The 21,379-nt window shown below is 37.1% G+C and overlaps 1 protein-coding gene across 4 annotated transcripts in view; it reads right to left on the bottom strand.

Annotated features, from left to right (window-relative positions):
* Positions 1-21,379, bottom strand: part of LOC149710188 (uncharacterized) — a 321,109-nt gene that overhangs the window by 5,207 nt on the left and 294,523 nt on the right. For all 4 annotated transcript variants that reach the window (XM_089859972.1, XM_089859953.1, XM_089859959.1 and 1 more), the window contains 9 exons: positions 11,656-12,233; positions 11,378-11,576; positions 6,671-6,746; positions 5,639-5,906; positions 5,345-5,561; positions 4,661-4,798; positions 3,043-3,203; positions 244-602; positions 20-148 (listed from right to left, as the gene is read on the bottom strand). In XM_089859972.1, the coding sequence (XP_089716098.1) occupies positions 20-148; positions 244-602; positions 3,043-3,203; positions 4,661-4,798; positions 5,345-5,561; positions 5,639-5,906; positions 6,671-6,746; positions 11,378-11,576; positions 11,656-12,233 (2,125 nt within the window). The remainder of the gene's footprint in view (positions 1-19; positions 149-243; positions 603-3,042; positions 3,204-4,660; positions 4,799-5,344; positions 5,562-5,638; positions 5,907-6,670; positions 6,747-11,377; positions 11,577-11,655; positions 12,234-21,379) is intronic.

Here is a 21,379-nt window from a genome sequence, read left to right as displayed (position 1 = left end):
CAAAAAAATTAAAACGTACTTGGCGTGTTCTTGGACACCAGTTAAGTCTTTCGACCTAAAAACTAAGTCGCAATTGTCCGTTACGCAGTGGTAATGCTCTTTGTACTGATACTCGCAAGTGGATCTGCATATCTCGCTCGCTTCGAACCTTTTTATTTGTCAATGAAGAAGTTTCAAATTAATTTTCGACCAACATAAATCATAAGTTTCGCGCTAATGAAGACATGCAAGACAGTATCTTACTTAGTCAAATATTTTTTCCAATGTTCGGAATTATTGCGCTTGTTTTGGTCGGGTGAGCCAGCACCGAGCCTCATTGAAGAACAGTCTTCGACTTGACCAATGACCCCGGCTAGTGACCCGAGGTTAAAGGGCATATTGCTTTTGACGCCCGCTAACATGTCGGAGAATTTTCCAAAGTTTAGCGGACCGGAAGACGATGGTCCTGAAGGATTTCCACTGCTATCGATGGGTAAGATCGGTTTCCCCGTCGCTCCGTCAACAACCGCGAACGTTTCCTCTTTATCCGCGAATGGGGTGCCACTCAAACTTAAACCATGACTACTGGCACCCGGTGATGAGTTAGAATCTCCACCCATACCCTGAGAAAGCGAAAAAGAAGCGAGACAATAACGGTTAAACAATGATAGTAATTAAGAGATTGTTCGGACAATGAAAAACAAAAAGTATAACAACAGATATTAATCTTAGAGTTTATGACTTTGTCATTTATTTAGCTGTCTTTTAACCAATGGCGTTTTTCTTCGGGCTGCTCCGGAAGCAAAGAGAGCAGATCAGAGCACCCAAAAGAAAAACGACATAGAGAAGACGATGTATAAAACAAGCACGGATGAATAGACCTTTTCGGCGTAAAAAAGGGTGTAGGTAACCCTCAATATCGAGACATGCAAAGAGGTATGTATGTTTTCCCATCTTAGTTACATCGAAATGGTCGATTATAATTATACCATTAACAAAAAAAAAAATGTAACATCTAATGATGTCATCAACTTTCCATCCCACTTTACCCTACTCACTATTATTTCCCGCAAATAAATAACATAGAGAAGATATTTAAAATTGCAAACGTTAATTTAAACGTGAGACTGCAATTAAATGCGGCCACAAGTACTCTTAAACGCTTAAAAAGGTCGTTATCAGTTTAGTCCAATTTTCAGGTAATTTTTCTCGTAATCTGATAGAGTTGCAACATGGCGCATTTCTTTATTAAACACTCGCATTACTGTCCTCCACCCTCTAATAAACATTAACGTCGAAATATAACAGTAATTAATTGCTCTGATTAAAAAGGAAGGCGTTCCTCCTACCCAGGGTTTGCGTGAAAATGATTTTAATTGGATAGAAAAACCAATTAAGCATCCCCAGAAATTTTCCGTCGAGACAAGACAAGACTGTCCAAATTTTTGCCCCTATCCGCGAAAAATAATTGTCATTCGTGGGGGACCTATACAGGCACGGACATATGGAGATATCTCCGTTACCATAGCAACGGGATGCAAATATATCATTTCACCATCCTTAATTATCCCTGGACGTCTCATCTCTCTCAGTCTCTCCATTGTCCATAGATGGACCAGGACCACCGTATCTTTTCAACCCTATCCCCCCCTTCATTGACGCAACTGCCCTATGCCTCCCAAATCCGGAGAAAAAAGACGGTGGGTTATTCTAGGGGGTAATTAGATGATAAATGAGGAGTGTATTCAAAGAATGAGTAATTAATGCTTCTTTCGAGAATATTTGACAAGTTTTACCCAACGCCAACGGGCCACAGTTAACCCTAACTCGATTTTCTTCATATAGAGGCATAGACCCAGTCTTAGGTATAGAGTTGCTTGATCATGGCACCATTCTCTCCCTACCCGAGTCTTTATCAGGGATAATATTTCGGAGACAAAAGTTTGCGGGGATCAAAATTCTTCCCACACATATTAGGCTAAGGGAGGCGTAAGGTTTCTTTGGTTTTTGCTATCAATTTTATCGTTTTATCATTGGAGGAGGTGGTTTAATTTTCATCAAACCTTGAGACCTGTCCGATTTAATTTTCCGCTTAATTTAGCAAACTTCTTTGTTTCAACATTCTAAATATCATTAAGAAAGTAGCGAGGTGATATTCGAAAAGTCCGACCGACTAAAAAGTTGATTAATCGTTAGTGCATGGGTAATGCGCTTCGTCGGCCACTAATATCTGTGATATCTTTTAAAGTAGTTAGGCCTAAGATCTCATAAATAATTTATTCTAATTATACTGGGAAATGCCATACAAATATGAGTGAAAAAGGTTAAAGAACATGAGGTCTAAAACATTTTGTTAGGGAGGCACAGGCCCCTAAAAAAAGGAAAATGTCACACATGTGGAGTAAGACTATCAGCATACCCAACTTGTTTAGACAATCTCAATAGACTCCAATCTAAGAACGTTAATGAGCTTTTATCTATCAGAAGTGTAGTTTAAAAGGTACAAGTGTGCCTAAGCTGGTACTGTAAAGTAGTTCAAAGTGTAATAGCGCAAGAACAACACCTGGTATTTTCTAGCAATGGAATAATTAATTTCGATGCAGACATGCGCATTCCACGACTCGATATAAAAAATAATAAGCGCTCAGTTTCAACTTAGCGTAAAAGTGATAAGTATTAATATGCAAATGTCCTTGGAGGAGCACAGAGTTCAAGGTATACGAGGTTAAAGGATTTATGAGGAAAAAACTATTTACTGCTTGGATTACGTCTGGGTTGGTTTATTTATTTAAAAATATTGTAAAAAGGTGTTAAAATAAAAACGTTATAAGATTGGTAGGCCCTTGATATGTTTTACTGCGGTAATATTGAAACATGTATGAAGATTAGAAGTCCAAAAATAAGAAAACCGGATTCGTACATAATTAATCATTCTACAAATTTATGTGTAAAGAATAAGTACTACTTTAATGTTAATTTGAATTTAGCGTTGTCGAAAATGACGCTAAGACGAGATTCAACCTTAAGTTTGGTTTAGATAAAATAGTCAATTTCAATTCTTACCTGTTCTGGAAAAAAATTATTGATGCTTCCGGTTTCGGCCAAGGTCTTAATCATACTCTGGGCTAATTTGAACTTCCGGTAGGCCATCTCGTTATCACGACGTTCGTGCTTCCGCTTATGAGAATACAACTGACCACTAGAGTGAAGGACGTACGAACAACCTACGTGAAAGTAAAATGTCAAAGTTATTATAACAAATCATATCATTTCACAATAATTTACACAGCGCAAAACTTAAGCGCTTGCGTAGGCTAACGAGTCTCCTTTCAAAAATTGGTTTTAAGAATAAAGTTGAGACAAAACCAGTAAAAAAAAAACCTATTGCCATAGAATGCCAAAAGAAAAATGGGAACAATTATTGTTCTGGGTTTTCAGACAAGTGGTTTGGCTCGCTTTGGAAGTGGCGTGGCTGTAGCCCTACCCGCGCTCAGTCTTATAGAGGTAATCTATTTGAGCCTCAGATATATATTTTTTTGCCAACTTGATGGATTACGATTCGTTTTTTTTTCTCTGATGTTTCCCCCTTTCTTCTCTCTTTATTTCAAAGGCCACATACATTTTGGGCCATTTTTCCGCTCTATCTCATTATTGTTTCGACTATTTCAAAAGACCAGAAAAAGATACGAAAAACAAGATGGTCCGTATCTCAATATATCTTTGTTTATGAAGAGGAGTAATTCCCACACTATTAATAATTAAATGGCGCAGAGGATAAGCACCACGTGACTGCACGGCAGGACCCAGGTTCTAACGCTGCACACGCTAATGGTAACTTCGTTAACATTGAAATTTACTATAAACCAAAAGTTTAAAAGATATGTTCCATAACTTCCTATACCTTGCAATATTACTAAAGCCTATCTGAGAGCTACTTGGAGAACAACGCGAGCATTGACTACAGGTGGTTTTGCAGTCCAATTCAATATTAAGCCTTTGAAACATCTCACATGACGTCGCTTTACGAGAATCTATTATATTTCACCATTTCACCTACGACGCTCAATCACTAGCCAAATATATCTCATAAACGTTAATAATCCTGCGGTTGAAGCTAATCTCTGTCAGAGCGTTACTAACGGAGAAACAGACAGTCTGTACTGCGCTTATAAAACAACTTCAACTGAAAACTGCAGCATCGCATCTTAATTTTATTAGTTTCCCTTGAAAGAATTAAAAGAGGTGAAACTGAAATCTACTTTTTTTATTATTTTTTTCGCTTCTAGGTTTGTAAGAAGCTCGGTGAAGTTATAAATACGCTTCAAAATTCTCGAAAAACGATTTTTATTCTATCCATTGGCAGCAAGATATGGCGTACAATAGCCACCGAGAGAAAAAAGTGGTTATCTGTCAAGATTATTATTTAAAAGGCGCCTTTTTTCGCTCAAAATAAAAAATAATAAAGAATTGAAAATAAAAATGATGAAACGCTTTTACGAGAATCAAGTTTTCCCGTTTCATTTTATTTGTGAGGGAATCTAATAAAACACGAGATTTAGCTTTCAATTGATTGGAATTTAATATGAAAGGTTTAAATATATATTTGACTAATTATTCTTTTAATTATGACACGCTTAATTAATTGAACTAGTACGAAAAAGTAATTGAAAAGTCGTCTTACCTTCTCTTATGCAGTGAATGTGATTGCAGACTCTCGAAAAGCGGCAATTTTCAAACGTGCAAATTTCGTGTTTCATGAATTTCTTGAAACCGTCTTTGTTGAGCTGTTCGTCTTTTATATGGTAAGTTTTGTGTTTTTCTAAAAATAAAAGTAAAAATAGGGTAATTTGTTAGAATCATCAGAAATTCCTAAAACGAACGAATGTGGCGGATTCGAATGAATCACAATAACATGACCCATTTTGCAATATTGTTTGAAGATCGCGAGTTGTCAGTCGATCGGAAGTTCGGGGCAAAATTTTTTTTTTAATACTTCACGATCTTCAGTCGATATTACCATGCGACAAACACCGGTGAAAGCCATATTTGAGCAAGTTCGATTTGGTATATCGTTTGAAGATCGTGATCTACTGGTCGATTACGATTGGCATTTGGAGATCTCGATGGGTTTATCGTTTTCAGATCGCGATTAGTCGACATGGATTATCGTTTGAAGATCGCGATACGTTGGTCGATTTGGACAATCGTTTGAGGATCGCGATGTGTAGGTCGATTTGGACAATCGTTTGAGGATCGCGATGTGTAGGTCGATTGGAATTATCATTTGAAGATCGCGATGTATCAGTAAGACTCCAATCGGAATAGAGAACAACTGATAAAAAGCGAAGATCTTATTAAAGCTTACCCATATCAGCTTTATTTTTGAAAGTGTAGCAACACGGAGCTCTTCGGCAGTGAAAATGCGTTGTCCTTTGGCCGTAGAACGCGCAATCGGTTTTACCGCAATTTTCAGTTGCCCTAAACCTTTGAAATCCTTCTTGAATAATGGCAGAGTCTTTCCGGTGGTAATTAGCGTGCATTTGGACATCAGAAGTGCTGATATACACTTTATCGCAAGTATCCTGTAAATAAACAGCATCACTCAATTAGTTTCGTTAACAACGAAACTGTATTAACGAGAGTTATTCTAAATACACACCATTTTGCAACAATGGTAATGAGTTTGTTTCCGATTATGTTGGCAATTAGGGAACTTATCGGAGCAATCGTCCATGGGACTGTATCGAAGGAAACCGTGTTGCAACGACTCGTCTCGTTTCTTGTGCCATTTGAAGTGTCTGATCATCTCCTCCTTTTTGACGAAGACCCGCGTTTGACAGTCGACGCAATGGAAGTGTTCCCGGTAGTTTAAATCCCGACAATAAGCGCTGCCGCATTCGTGAGAACTTCCAAATCGAATGTAAAACCTGATACATAATAAGAATTCATATTCGTGATTATTATTATGTAATATTTCTGTGTTGGTTTCAGTCACTAAACTGACTAAAATAAACTCTAAAGCTATAGTAGGCTATGATTATTGTTTCTCAAATTTTAAAATATGAATTGTTACTCTTAAAATAGTTTATGGGGCTTCGATCTGCATGACACTGGTTTCTGAACTGAATCTAAATTTACTTTTAATTAGCATAGCAGGGTTCAAACTACTTTTAGAAAACCGATTTCCCTGACATTTCCAGGGTTTTTTTTCTTCATATATTTCCTTGATATTTAGAGATCAAGGCCACCTAATAACTGATGGGGTGATTTTTAGGAGTAATAACTACCGGACTGGTTGTTTTAGTTGGAACAACCCTTTTAGGGCAACTTACTGAAGTCAATTTCCCTGACTTATGAGTCAACAATTTAGTTCACTGATTTCCCTGACCTCTCATTCAGAAATTTATTTCCTGACATTTAAGATAATTTACGCGGGTTCTGAATAATGTTAATTGTTTCTTTATGACTTCAAATTTAACTTATTTCCGTTAACAATTTACATGAAAGTAAAAACGAAGATAAAATATGTATAACTTAAGAAATAACATCCAGTTCTAACTTCTAAGCCTTAATACCAATATATCAAAGCCGAAACCGCATAAACTTTCAGCTAAGAAATTAGACTTCAAAAAATTTGAAGTTCTACAATGTTTGTCTTAAAAGTTAATTACATTTTTTAAACGTTGATTACCTTTTGACGTATCGACCATAATCGATGACCGGTTTTTGATCTCCGCCTTTCGAAGATGGATTCTTTCCAGTAATGGCTGAAATAAATAATTTAGAAGAGAAAAAAATCAACATTGAGTTTAAACTCTTAACTTCTAAAGAATGATGTATTGTTAAGCGCCATATCTATGGCATTAAGCCTTATCAAACAATCCACATACAATATTTATTAGAATTATGCCTAGATCGAATGTATCTAGCTATAGACACATAACAGAACAACTATATGAAAAAAAAAATTGACGGAAAATAAAATGTTATTATACAATCTTTAAAAATGATCCGAAAAACGTTTAAGATGAAGCGTCCCTATTAGAAAAATCAAAAACGCCAAAGATATAGAAATTCTTCAATTTTTGATTTCTTAACGTTATATAAACCTTCGTAACATTTTGAGAAAAGAATTTATACATTCGTCCCACGAATACTGAATTGTCAATTGCACGTTTTAGGGTTCTATAAACTATTTGTTTTTGCAAGAGTGAATCAACCTCGGGAGTTTGTAACCACTAAACGGGGTGACGGATATCGTTAACAGGGAAAGACAAGGGGTTAAAACTCCGCCTTCCATCTCCCTTTTTGGCGCCTGCGCTGTAGTAATTTTGTATCGAGAAAGTGCGCAGAGACGACAATGTATCAACCCCTTGTATGTCCCGGTGCTGAGGGTTTCCTACCCCTTTTTTTACATCGAAAAGGTCTATTTCGAGTAGGTCAGATTCACCAGGGGTGTGTGTAGAAAGGGGCTTGAAACTTTGCTGTCTCACGAAGCAATGACTACAGCGCAGGCGCGAAAAATCGAGATGGAAAGCTGAGGTCCCCTCCGTGCCGTCGAAACGGTCCATACCCTGAGTAGAACTCACGAAGGGCAAAATGTATCTCTCTCTCTGTCAGAGAGTTTGGTTCAGGAGCTGATTAACCTTATACTTCGCGCGTTTCAACCGATTTCCCTAATATTTAACACACTGTTTCTCCATATCCCTTTGATTTCACGTCATCTTTAAAAATGGCGGCCCTAAAAGCAATAAAATGTTCCCACAGACTGACGGTCAACACACGGTGCCTTTACTAGTAGTATGAAGTATCATAATTAGTCTCTAGCATACTTAGTTCATTGACTAGGCCCAGTCTCTCTTAGTTAATGAATATTCGCGGTAGAAGTGAATAAACTGTGACGTTTTACATGATGCATGTGTATAGAAGCTCCTTTTTCTCTCGATAGGATAATTTTTTATCCGTCATTTTCGTTATAAAAGAAGCGTCTTTACATTTCTGAGAGAAAAGCTTGGCGCGGGGGCCATTGTTGATGACCTTTTTCTTAACCGACGGAAAAAATATAAAAAACCTTTTTGAAAATTTTTATTTCATTTTTCTTTTTTTTTTAATGGACGGCACCGATCCATCAAAAGACCCAAAAAATGAAATGTTTTCTCAGCTGCAGACTTCGGCTTCTTGAACCAACCACAAACTACTGCCCCCCCCCAAGTAAATTCGGCCCCCATCACTAGACCATAAAAGTTAAAATGGGAGGGGCAATTACTTCAACAAGATGGACTAACATATAGCTCCTTAACGAGATTATTTAACCATCAATTTGGTACTTCGTAAGTATTTTCAAAATTAACTATGCTTATAGTCCTTGAGCGGTTTCGTTCGCTCCCAAAATCTCTTCCGTAAAGCTAATGGATAATTGGGGGAATAGCAAGTAGCATAGTAGCAGGGACTCCGAAAAACACCGGCTGCCATAATATTTCTTCGTAAATTTTGTTCATTGGTTACTGGGTTATTCTTCATGTATTTTGTGCTAGACCGGGTACTGTACTATTTTTGTATTTTATAGACCGGGCTGTGAACTATTTTTGTATTTTATAGACCGGGCTGTGAACTATTTTTGTATTTTATAGACCGGGCTCTGAACTATTTTTGTATTTTATAGACCGGGCTCTGAACTATTTTTGTATTTTATAGACCGGGCTCTGAACTATTTTTGTATTTTATAGACCGGGCTCTGAACTATTTTTGTATTTTATAGACCGGGCTCTGAACTATTTTTGTATTTTATAGACCGGGCTCTGAACAATTTTTGTATTTTATAGACCGGGCTCTGAATTATTTTTTTTATTTTATCCTCAGATTATTGTACTATTTGTCAATTTGTCCACAGGCTATTTTTCTATTTATCTACAGGCTATTGAACTATTTCTGTATTCTATCTGCTGCTCACTGGACTATTTTCCGCAATTTAGTCAACAGTTACTGGGCCATTTTCTGCAATTGAGCCAACAGTTACTGTACAATCTTTTAATCTACGGATTAGTAAAAATTTTTTTGTATTTTATCCAGCGGTTACTGACCAATGTTTTCTATTTTATCCACCGGTTGCTGACCAATGCTTTGTATTTTATCCACCGGTTACCATATTCAAATCTCTCTATCTCTTTAGCCAATAGCCATCCATGACTGAATTAGTGGTGAAACTAAAAGTATGATTTCACCCTGTCCTTGAAAAGCGATTTCATCCCTCCCCCAACACCCCACATGACTCCTTTTTATTTCCAGATGGTATCAACGGATTAAGATTGCGCGGGGGTAAAAAGCCCCGAGAAATATTTTTTTCCCGCCAAAAATAAAAAAAAAATAAATAAAATTTCTCCCCTATATGAGCAATCATTTTTCTCTCGATAGCTTCACTTGTTGAGATAGATTTCTTTATGGGCCCCCCAGAAAAAAAAACCCCTTTTAAAAATCTATGAGGGTCGAATGAAGGGGTTGGTGGAAAACTACACAAACTCCTTGGTTTTAAATAAAGACGTCTAAACCCTCCCCCCCCCGTTTACCTCATCCCCATATCTAGGATCAACTTCTGATTGATGGAGTACAATTTTTATAAAAATCTAGTTTTGGCATTAAGAGAATTTCTTTTTCATTTCGTTCGCCAAGAAAATACCAATGTAATAAATCGAATTTTCAAATATTCTAATATTTTGACATGCAATGACGTTTTAGGGAGTATTGCCCCTGGAATTTAAAACTATTAGAATAAAACGCGTTTAATAAAATTAAAGGGAGAGTCCCACGTTACTTTACGGTTCAGAAACGCAATTCAGAATTTTTGAAATTAATTTCACGAGCTTTAACAATTGTTAGAACCTAATTTCGCATGGTTATTGAATGCTGGTATATAAGAAAGATCACGCTTTTTTATATTAACTTTAAAAACTTACCGCGCTTAAATTTAGTTAGCCTTATTGGAGTATAAGAACGCAATCTGAACCTCCTCGATTGTATTTATGCTATTGTTTTTAGGTAAGGTTATAGCAAGAAGTGATATCTAATTTATTAGGAAGAAGCTATAAGATGCCTAAGTATTCGCGCGCCATAGTCCCAATCCCCCTTTCAAAATACAAGGGGGATGTAAAAGGAGGCCGGGCTATTTCGCCTCTCCTCAGTCGGAAAATACGTAATTTTCGTCATTCACGTCGCGCTGACGTGAGTTTTCAAGAACCAATGAGAGGCTGATTGTAATTTAGAGGCGGGGATTAACTCCGGACCTACTATACGTTTGGCCTGGAGATAAAGCTCAAAATGTGGTAATTTACACCTTCTCCCTAATAAACTAGATATCACTTCTTGATTATAGTAAGGTTAGGATAGCTTTAGGTTTAGGTTCAATGGGGTTCAAGTTGCCGTCTCCTAGCCTTAAATTTCACAAGAACTTGAAATTAAAATTGAAAACCATTGGTATTTTTTCTCGATCCAATTACTAGAAATATCTCCGACGCAACAAGTTTTCGTACACGTTTCTCAGTCAATTGGGGAGCAATAACCACTCGCTAAACGATAGAATTTCAATAATTCTAATTTAGATTTCAAAAACACGTTGAAATCTGAGTTGAAACTGTGGTTGGGGACTTTTTAATTTGTGTAAATGAAGCAGCTTTCCCGTAAATTTCCCCTCTCTCTTCGCTAATTCTAGCGCGAATTAATTACTAGAAGGTCCGATTCCATTTCAGAGGCACAACATACAAGCTGACCTAGCTAGAGATAACGTTTCGGGGAGACTAAAACCGTAGTAAACTCAACAGCTAGTTGCGTTGCCGAATCATTAACCACCACAAGACAGACTGGAATTTTTCCCCGGAAAAGGAAAACCCTACGACGTAGTACTACTAAGTACAGATTTTATCCATAAATACCATACCACGTGCACGGAATAAATTTAATAAAAGTTTTAACTTTGAATCTTGATCCTTTCGTTGTATACTTATACTAAAAGTGATGTACCATATCATAGAGCACGCTCGGTGTTAAAATATATTTAATTTATATCTTTAAAACCCTCAAAATCTTTATATACTTAGATAATGGCGAATTCCATTTATCCGCTCTAAGATAGCTCGCGATTTGCTCTTTTAGTTCATAAAATCTGCGATAGAGCGGAAAGATCATTCGCGGATTGCTCTAGAACTGAATACGGTGCTGATCGATGGTTTTTCTCATTCGACAGTGCATCACGCGAATCTATGACGTTTCACCTACGTCACGTCATGACAAACTCTCAGTAACCAGTGACAAACTCATGAAACAAAGCTTATGAACTTATGCTATACTTTATGGTTAACACTTCATAATTGAATGCGCAAAACTAATTGACAGAATTTCAATTACTTACCAGTTAAAGCATCGACAGGTAGGTGAATTGGCGTAGTGCTGGTAGGTGCGCCACTCTGTTGGGCCAAAGTTGAAGGACTAGGGCAGCCGGAAATGCTGTCGAGAGGGGACGAACTAGTAGTTGAAGTTGAACCTTTCGATGACCCCAGGGCAGCCATGCAACTCAAAAGGGTATTCGCCATGTTGGGTGGTAACAAAACCTGATAATAAATGTCAAAACGATTAATTATGATACGTTAAAAACTAATCTTAAATTATAATTATCTAAATGGTAGTTACCCCGGGATGTCCAGACACATTGTTGTGATGAGGAATGGAAGAAGATAGTTTGCTAAGTTCTTCGGCCATAGCCGCGGCATTTCTGGCCGAATCGAATCGAAATGGTTTCCTTAATTCACCTTCCTGATTCTTGACCGACTGATGATGTCTGTGATAGTGTTGTTGATGATGGTGATGACTGGAAGATGACCCCTTCATTTCCTGATCAGACGATGAACCCCCACCGGTTGGGGGTGACCTGACTTGGTCCTCGGACATCCGCGTTTGACTTTTGCGGACATCCGACGAAGATCTTTGAGGTCGTGACGGTGGTACGTGTACTTGAGACTGGGACATGTCGGACGTGCTTGGGATATTGTTACTGGTAATGGTGGAAGTTTGAGCCGATGAACTTTGAGCGGCGTTTGAAGGATCCTCTTCGTCCTGGTTTAGTCCCCCTGAAGTAGGTAATTGCCCCGATGGTCCCGTTGTACTTGTTGAGCATTCACCACTTCCGATGCCAAAAGAAGCCAGCGCGGAGAATGGGATTAAACCGGGCATGTTTGACGGAACTGGGGACATACTCTCCAAAATTTTACCTGTTTAGAAATAAACAACATCAGATTAAAAAGAGACACTCCTTCAACATCAAATCGTCTTTCTAATCTAAGAAATTTCAATTTAAAAGTAGTTTTGCCAAGTTCTGAACTTCGAAAATTATTTTCTCGGTAAAGGAAACATTTACACTGATGATTTTTGAGGTCGTGAGAAATGGCAAAACGAATAAGATTTCAAATAAAAATTAATGAAATTAAAAACGCCTTAAAGATAATTACGTGACGAGATATGTCGTAATAAAATTTAAATTTGTTTGTTTCGAGATCATTAACGCGAAAAACATTTCAAATTTCCTAGAAATATCGCTAAAGGCTAACGGAAATAAACTGGTTTGTATAAAAATATTTTAGTCTTTTTAAATTTTAAATTTTAAATTTAAGATTAAAACATAACACAACACTAAGAATTCCAAAAATTAAAAAAAGGGAGTTGCAGCTTGTTTTTATCAAACTAAAGTCTTGAATCCGAATTTTAAATTGAGCGTTTCGACCTCTTTTTTGGCTAGCTACTTAAGCTCCTTTAAATTATCGCAATAGTGGCTGCAAGACGGAGGTCAACCTAGTGGGGTCAAACGTATGCACCCGACATTGCCATTGGATCGGAAAGAGAAGATTAGACTTGAAAGGTCTTAAGAGACATATATTCCAAATGCATAGACTACGTCACTGGGGACAAATATTAAAGTCAAGGAGACCTTTCTAGTTTCCTTTCCCCGCTCTAGAGTATTATTGGTTCAGGCTCGGTGTGGAGGAACGCAAACTTCTTGGGCTAATCTCCTGTAGGGGGAGCCAAGGGCCGTCGAATTTATTTATTCATAGGACAGAGAGAGGGACGATGGATTCATTTCCATAATAACTCAATAAAACGCCTATAACAGACAACCGATGTTACGGAGCTCCAGAAACCGAGCTGAGAGTTGTCGACGGTGTCAAACGTTTAATTTAGAGGGCTTGGATACTAGCCATTTAAGTATCATTCGCGTATTTTCAGACATGGTGAAACATTTTTATAAGTTCTAAGTTTTAATTTTCTATGAAAATTTTCGGTTGAATGTTTTTCGCGGAGAGGTATTACACTGGACGTGTCTGTGTGTCTGTCACCGCGTTCGCAGTTGGCAAATCGGAGCAAACGTATAAACCAAATCCGGAACACGATCGCAGTTCTATTATAGTTCTTAGGGTTAGGATGTACGCGGCGATCGGCTAGAGTTACGAAAAACTTCCAGACTTCCAATGGCAGGGCTTCCACCAAAGGTTCACGCAATTGCGGGTTTTCTTATCACTTATTGTGAATTAGTCGCGCTATATACCCTTAATTTCCAAAAATTGCTTGAATTCAAACGGCAACAATAGCTATGTTTAAAATGATTTTAGGAATAACGTTTCTTAAAACGACATAACTAATATTTAGGTAAATTACTGACGATAAAAATAATTAATATCAATTATATTTATTTAATTATCTATTTAAGAAAAACCTCTTAATTTCGACTCGGAGAGGTTTATTTTGGTTTCCCAACTAGTATTTAAGTTCCAAGTGTTTGACCCCTCAGTTTGAAACCGTATTGAGGGATTAAAATACTAAGTGGGGAAACTAGCGCGCCTTGGATAATTCACTTCGAATGAAATTTTTACATTACAATCGGGATCAGTTTGAAATTTTTAGGATTTGCATCTGGGCGATGCATGCGCGGACCGGAAAGTTCCTTTTTTATTTATCAAGAATTAGGTTAAATTGAACGTGATTATGCGGTAACTATTGGTTAGAGATTATGGGATTATATTATATATGCCCATTTAGATTAAGTTCCAAATAAGATAAGGGCAATATATTCTGATTTTAAGTTCAAGATATTTTAAATTATATTTCAAATTCAAAATTTATTTAATATAATTGAATTATTTAAACACTTTTAAACTAGTAAATAGTTTTTTTTTAGTTTTACAGATTAATAAAAAAACATTATCACTAAAATCTTCAATTGTGATGATTTTAAATGGAAAAATAATATCTTTTTAAAGATAGGTTAAAGTATTTATTGTTTTAACTTTAGAAGTATTATTTAATAATATCAGAAGGGGATAATAGAAGAAGGATGACACTCTGTATCCTCTTAATACTTTAGTTATGTAACATGATTCTTACCAGGGTCACCCTTTTTGCTTGCTCTCCTGTTCATCAAACTTCAGATGGGCAAGGCACCGTGCTAGGGTGGATTCTATAACTGTTTGGTACTAAATCCTCAGCAATCAACCAGCACAAACTTGATTGTCTTGACGTGGGACAAAAATCCTGCAAAGCGCATGCGCCTTGGCAAATAGTTAAACGCTAATAGTGTAATGATGAGGGCACTATTTATCGCGAATGTGTTTCGGTTTAGCAACCTTGCTCCAAATGTTGGGAAGAATCATGTTACAATTACCCGGCTTTATGGTATGTACACTTCTCTCGAAGAAAAGCATTATACATTATAATCTTTTATAAAACATTTTCAGTAACTTTTGAAAGACAATTCCTACAATTCAGTCAACTGCTAAGTACAAAAAAAAACCCCAATAAAACCCGGTTTTTATTTGAACCCACCCAACAACTCTATCACGGTTCACACAAAATTCCAATAACAAATTTTCCACATATTTCCACGCAGTTTCTCCCATTTCCCATATTAATATAAACCCTGTGATTAAAACCCATATTTCTAAATTATATAAAATAATAATTGATCGGGCCCACCCATAGATTAAAAGTTAGGTCATAAAAATTTAAAAACACAATGAACTATAACGCTCACTCCAAAAATGGCCTTCTCTTCCCACGATTGAAAGAAAAAAAAATTAGAAATTAAATATTCCCATACATATCAGAGGGTGGTTTGTATGAAATAATGGGTTAAAATCCTCTTTCACGCAGTCGGTAGGGAATGACTTCAATCTCTGTAAAAATAATCGCTTTAAAAACCAGTCAATGGAAAGAAACTGAAGCGAAAATTACTAACGGTTAGAAATAACCTTTGCTATATGAAGAGAGAAAAAATAATACATTTTTTTTATTATTACCAATCTGATCAAAAGAAAAGTAATAAAAGGTTTAAGTTGTTATCCTTTGTCGGTCCGAGAAAGAAGAATCTCTCGGAATCTCATTAGAATGAATATAATAATCGTAATATAATGGAACAGAAGAAGCTATCTATCCATCGTACAATAATAATAGAAAAAAATAAAAAACGGTAACGAGTTTTCGAATTAGGCTTTTAACACTTTCGAGTTCTCGTCTGAAGACGTGTTTAGGAAACTAAGCGTTTTTCTTTACCAGCATCCATAGATTTAATCGATAGCAAATGACGATACGTTTATTTTTCTCTTTAACTTCTTTTCCCTCTGATTACACACCGATTCGTAATTTTTAGACGTGAGATATTTATTAATTTTATTTGGATTCTTCAAGTGTTAAGTGTACTTTAAAGAGATTTTAAAGTATTCGCAATTTATTTTTATTTAATCAATACTAGCTAGATAAATATGCTGATATAGAATAATTTTAATATTAAGTAATTAGAGATTTGTATTAAATTACCCTCTTTTTCTTTGGGTAATTTAAAGTAATTTAATACGGTATTAGCAGCAAAGGCGTTAAGTGTTACCCGTCGGAACATTTATTTCATTAACTTTCAGGCCGGCATTTTTAAAGATGGCGGCAAAAAGAAACCCAATAGCTTTAAAGACCGTCTATGGGATATAGGGAAATAGTGAACTAAATATTGGTGAAGTCGGTTGAAAAGCGTAGATGTTATTTCATAAAATAGGTTTTTTTTACATTTTTGGTCGCCATTTTTCAAGATGGTGGCGGATTGGAAAAAATATTTTTAGAGCGTGTCTACTACTTAAGTCAGAACCTTTTCTTATATAGATATGGATTACTTTGCACCAATATTATACTAAAATTATTGTCAGAAATATGGCAAAGCAATTTACACTGAAAATAGTCTAGTTCAAATTGTTTTCAAATTGCCTAGTAAAGACAAATATTTCCAAGTCTTAATAACAAATGTTTGTTTAACTGTCCATCATCACTAATAACTGGATTTCACAAGGTTTTGACAGTGCCATCATGTATTAATTATAAACTATTTTTAATAATTAACTCCTCAAATGTGATCCAATTTAAAGAGAGGGGAGTGAAGAGCAATATTAATTCGTGATGTCTTTCTCCCTTCCCCCACGATGTGTCTCAAGGCTAGTTTTCACGTAAATTTACTCCATATTCGTATTTGCATCGTCTGGGGCGAATTCATGACATAAAACTTTAAATAATTTTGCCCCTTTCACCTTTAATTAAAATTAATATTTTGCAGACGAAGATTAAAGAAATATTAAGTAAACATCGAATTAACGTTTCGCTCCGAGGCTTGACTTCAAAAATGAGCGGTCAATTAGAGATTAATTAAAAACTATAATGAAAAAATTTCCTCTGAAAATTATCGGTAAAAAAGGGGAATAAAAACTAAAATCCTGTTTAGAAACCTTAAATTAAAAAAAAAATTGTTAAATAAAAAATTACCATCACGTCTGCCGCGAATGCTGATAATATCTCGGGGAAAAAGATTGCAAATTTTGCGGAGAAAATCGTGTCTTTGCGTTGAGGGTGTAGTCCCATAATCTTCGTCCCAACAGGCAAAGAAAATCATCCTAATTTCAAGCATGTTTCTACTCTCAAAGGCCTTTATTGGATACGCGAGAATTCATAGAGATCTCGCATGAATATAATAAACTAGTTACTAAAGTTTATCACCGAGCAGGAAGCAGAGATGGCAGTATGCATTTCCGTAGCCTGCTAAATAGCCACTTAGGTTGATTACTATGACGTATCATACGACCCTGCTTGTCATAAGTTTTGGTCAAACTTCAACTTATACTTGTGCAATCTATTTCTACATAAAAGTCCTGACTGACTGATAATTAATATCCAACCCAAAACAGCTTTACTTAGATGGCTGAGGTTTTTCGACATTCGCGGCCATTTTGAAAAATGGCGGTCAGAAATGTAAAAAATCTAAATCTAAACAAAGTCTGCACGTTTCAACCCACTTGGACGGCTTCTGTTGTTAAACATATGCTGACACCTTTTAAAATGGCGTTCAGAAATGTAACAAATACGTCCTGACGGATATGGTTTATAAAAAACACTTTCCTACATTGGTTTAGATTAAATATTCATTGATTAATTTGGAAAATTCATTCCCTTTCTCTTACGCTTATTTCTAAGACAAACAAGTTGGTTCTCCCGTAGGTATATAGTTTGATCTGCAAGACTAAGTTGGAAAACGGTGACGTATAGTATCGGGAGGCATGGGAACGGGAGCCGTTCTCCATTCACAGGGTCAAGATCGGGAGGCGGTGTCGTCTGCTATCCCCCAATACACGCTATTCATTCTTATTCACCCAAAACCCGTTTCCTCAGTTTTTGCAGAAGATGAAAAATAAAACGTATTCTTAAGTCTAAGCTTCTATCTTCCAGCCACAATTAAACATTTCAAATAGAAACAAGAAGCACGAAATCTACCTTTTTCTTAACCAATTTGGCAAGCTAAGCAACCCTCTCCTTCTACCCCGAGGTCTTACAACCTTTGAATATCCCCATTTCCACCCCTCAATGCCTTTTTTCTCCATTCATGCCAATTTTTCAGTAATTTACATTCCCCTCCCCCCCCCCCAGATTCTATCGTCTAACACACTTAGAAAGTTCTTCTTTCCGAGGCGGTTTTTTTCTTTATCGATTGTTTAAACATGGTTAACTCGCCGCAAGGTCGCATTCACATTCACATTAGCATTCTGATTTTGTCAACTCTTGCCTTCGTAATATTATGCCTACTTTTACTTAGGAGCTGAGATATAGAGAGGGTAAACGGTTGCAGCGTATTATGGGGGAGGGAGAACGGTTGCAGCGTATTGTGAGGGAGGGAGGGAGAACGGTCGCAGCGTATTGTGAGGGAGGGAGAACGGTTGCAGCGTATTGTGAGGAAGGGAGGGAGAACGGTCGCAGCGTATTGTGAGGGAGGTAGGGAGAACGGTCGCAGCGTATTGTGAGGAGGGAGCGAGGGAGAACGGTCGCAGCGTATTGTGAGGAGGGAGCGAGGGAGAACGGTCGCAGCTTATTGTGAGGAGGGAGCGAGGGAGAACGGTTGCAGCTTATTGTGAGGAGGGAGCGAGGGAGAACGGTTGCAGCTTATTGTGAGGAGGGAGCGAGGGAGAACGGTTGCAGCTTATTGTGAGGAGGGAGCGAGGGAGAACGGTTGCAGCTTATTGTGAGGAGGGAGCGAGGGAGAACGGTTGCAGCTTATTGTGAGGAGGGAGCGAGGGAGAACGGTTGCAGCTTATTGTGAGGAGGGAGCGAGGGAGAACGGTTGCAGCTTATTGTGAGGAGGGAGCGAGGGAGAACGGTTGCAGCTTATTGTGAGGAGGGAGCGAGGGAGAACGGTTGCAGCTTATTGTGAGGAGGGAGCGAGGGAGAACGGTTGCAGCTTATTGTGAGGAGGGAGCGAGGGAGAACGGTTGCAGCTTATTGTGAGGAGGGAGCGAGGGAGAACGGTTGCAGCTTATTGTGAGGAGGGAGCGAGGGAGAACGGTTGCAGCTTATTGTGAGGAGGGAGCGAGGGAGAACGGTTGCAGCTTATTGTGAGGAGGGAGCGAGGGAGAACGGTTGCAGCTTATTGTGAGGGAGAACGGTTACAGCGTATTGTGAGGGAGAACCTACTCCTATTTTCGTCTGCAATTCAATGCTCAGAGAAGCCTACGAAAAACGCCCCATAAAATAGCACGAGGAGATTATGACTAAGTATGTTACATTATGACTGGCAATTTCGCGATATTAATTCGCAAAAACATTTCCAAATACTACGTGAAGTTTTTGATCTTTTGGCCCCTTATGCGAACTAATCTAAATTAAAACTAGTTTAAGATTTATTTAAGTTTTGAAAAATCCGTCAAAAGAATATTTTGGGAAAGCTATAGGCATGTATGTTTACCGTGAAAGATTTCTTTCCTTCTTTCCTTGTAAAAACTCATTTTAGAGTTTATGGAGTCCGCTACTAAGGTTGAAAGGCACTGCCAGTGAGCTCTCAAAAGTCTTGAGTAATATATAAAATTTATTTAAAGTATCCCGCTGATAGTGGGTACACAGAAGCCGCGAAATGCTTTAGGTAATCGGGTACGAGCACAAATTCATTTTAAAATAGATAAGAATATTCGAAGAAACGTTACACGAAGAAATATTAAGTTTAAACAAACCGGAGAGACGCCAACATTAGATACGCTCAAATGATTTTTAAAGGTTATTAAACGCCCTTAGAAGTGTTTCGTCAGCTACACACCAATGTTTCGGGTGAAGCTTCATTTCAGGCGTTTGTAGCTAACGTTAATGGTACCAGAGATCCGCCAATAATGGCAAAAGCATACCTTTCGTTCTCTCTAAAGGTTCATTCAGACTAGACAAATCTTACGTTCACGTCGGTGTAGTCTCTTTACTCGCCTATTTAGACACGTGTCAACGACTACTTAAAAGAGTCATCGCGGGTATAGTTTGAAAGTTTTCAGTTTCATCCAGCAGTGTCGAGATGGCAACACCTCCTTCGCGCCTTTTCTTTAGCCTTAGCACACTCGATCGTGCCTTAGTGACGCATGATCGAGTGAGTTATGGTTATGGCGCGGCGTTATTTGTAATTTTGGACTCGGCTATTTTAATAGCCAGTCTTGGTTCAAAATCACCATATGTGGGACTCGTTTTAAGTCGTCTGCTCTCATGTTTGAACCATTGAAATGAACGTACCGACGCTACCGAAACGAAATTAACCAGACGACCGACGGGACGGTGATATTTTACTCTAGTCTGAATGGGCCTTTAAACGTTAAGCTGGGTTTTCAAAGGTCCGTGTTGACGGTAAGAAATCAAATAATCTCACGATTTAAATAACCTTTTCTAAATTTTTCGATCAGCACATTTCTTAGAAAAACCACTTTTGTGAAAAGTTGAGTGCGGATAAGCCTTATCATATTACGAATTTTTGACGTGCTTATCAATATTTTGTCAAACTATAGACTGGGATTTGCTTTATACTCCCTTTAACGTCATTTCAATGCCGATTTTTCTAATTCGGTAACATACAATGTTAAATATTAGTTTTAATGAAAACCATGGAATGTCCCCATGTTTGCATCGAACATGTCTAAAAAATCAAATGCGTGAAAGAAGCAGATCTTTATATACAATTTTGACAGAAATAATATGCTATACATCGGCCGAAAACTAATCACATCGTCAAACTCTAGGCTAAAATTAGTTAATTAATATACAAAGTGAATCAGCCAAAAGTATATTTTTAGATTATTTCAAAAAAAAAAAAAAAAATCGGCAATTTGTGTAAAAAATGAAATAGATTTCAAAATGATTGGAGCGCCTAATGGGTATTTTATCATTTCTGGGAAACATAGAAGCCCACAATGTAAAGTAAATCTTCTCTCAGTCTTGAAGGGCAAGTCTCATTGAAACCGCAAAATTTTAAACACTCCATTACTTAGAACATATATTTTTGGAACATTTCAAAACAAAAAAGAAAATCCCCATTTTTCCGCTATTATTATCATCACAAAAATTTGTATCTCGGTGAAATGTCATCCGATTTTAACAAAACCTGTCTTATTTTAAAGAGAAAAATACGCCCTATCCCATAAAATTGGATTTATAATGTGCATTTTAAACGATCACGACTATCCCTTTAACAAAAACAGTAAAATATATAAAAATTTTAATTTATTTATTCCGAAGGACGAAGTCAAGTCTTCGTTCGTTCTGATCTATAAAATGATTGGGGCTTCAGGGCGTTTATTTTTAATTGGCTTTTCACGTCATTTTTGACCCTAAAACCCCCGGTATAATACCTATAGAAAAATATGTCGATAATTACGTTAAAGCAATGATAATTAGATTTTTACTTAGGCGGGTATGAATCGACGGCGGAACGGAAAATCTCCCAAACACAAAAATTAAATTTTCGCTCTCGCTTCGGAAAAGGGAAAATTAAAAATTCAATAAGAAGAAAAAAAAGCTTATCCTCCAATCACGATATTATAATAGG

The sequence above is a fragment of the Phalangium opilio genome, unplaced genomic scaffold (assembly GCF_054372755.1).
Source record: "Phalangium opilio isolate 3A_F unplaced genomic scaffold, DU_Popi_V2 ptg000011l_1, whole genome shotgun sequence".
Lineage (NCBI taxonomy): Eukaryota > Metazoa > Arthropoda > Arachnida > Opiliones > Phalangiidae > Phalangium > Phalangium opilio.
This window is presented reverse-complemented; position numbering and strand designations above follow the sequence as displayed.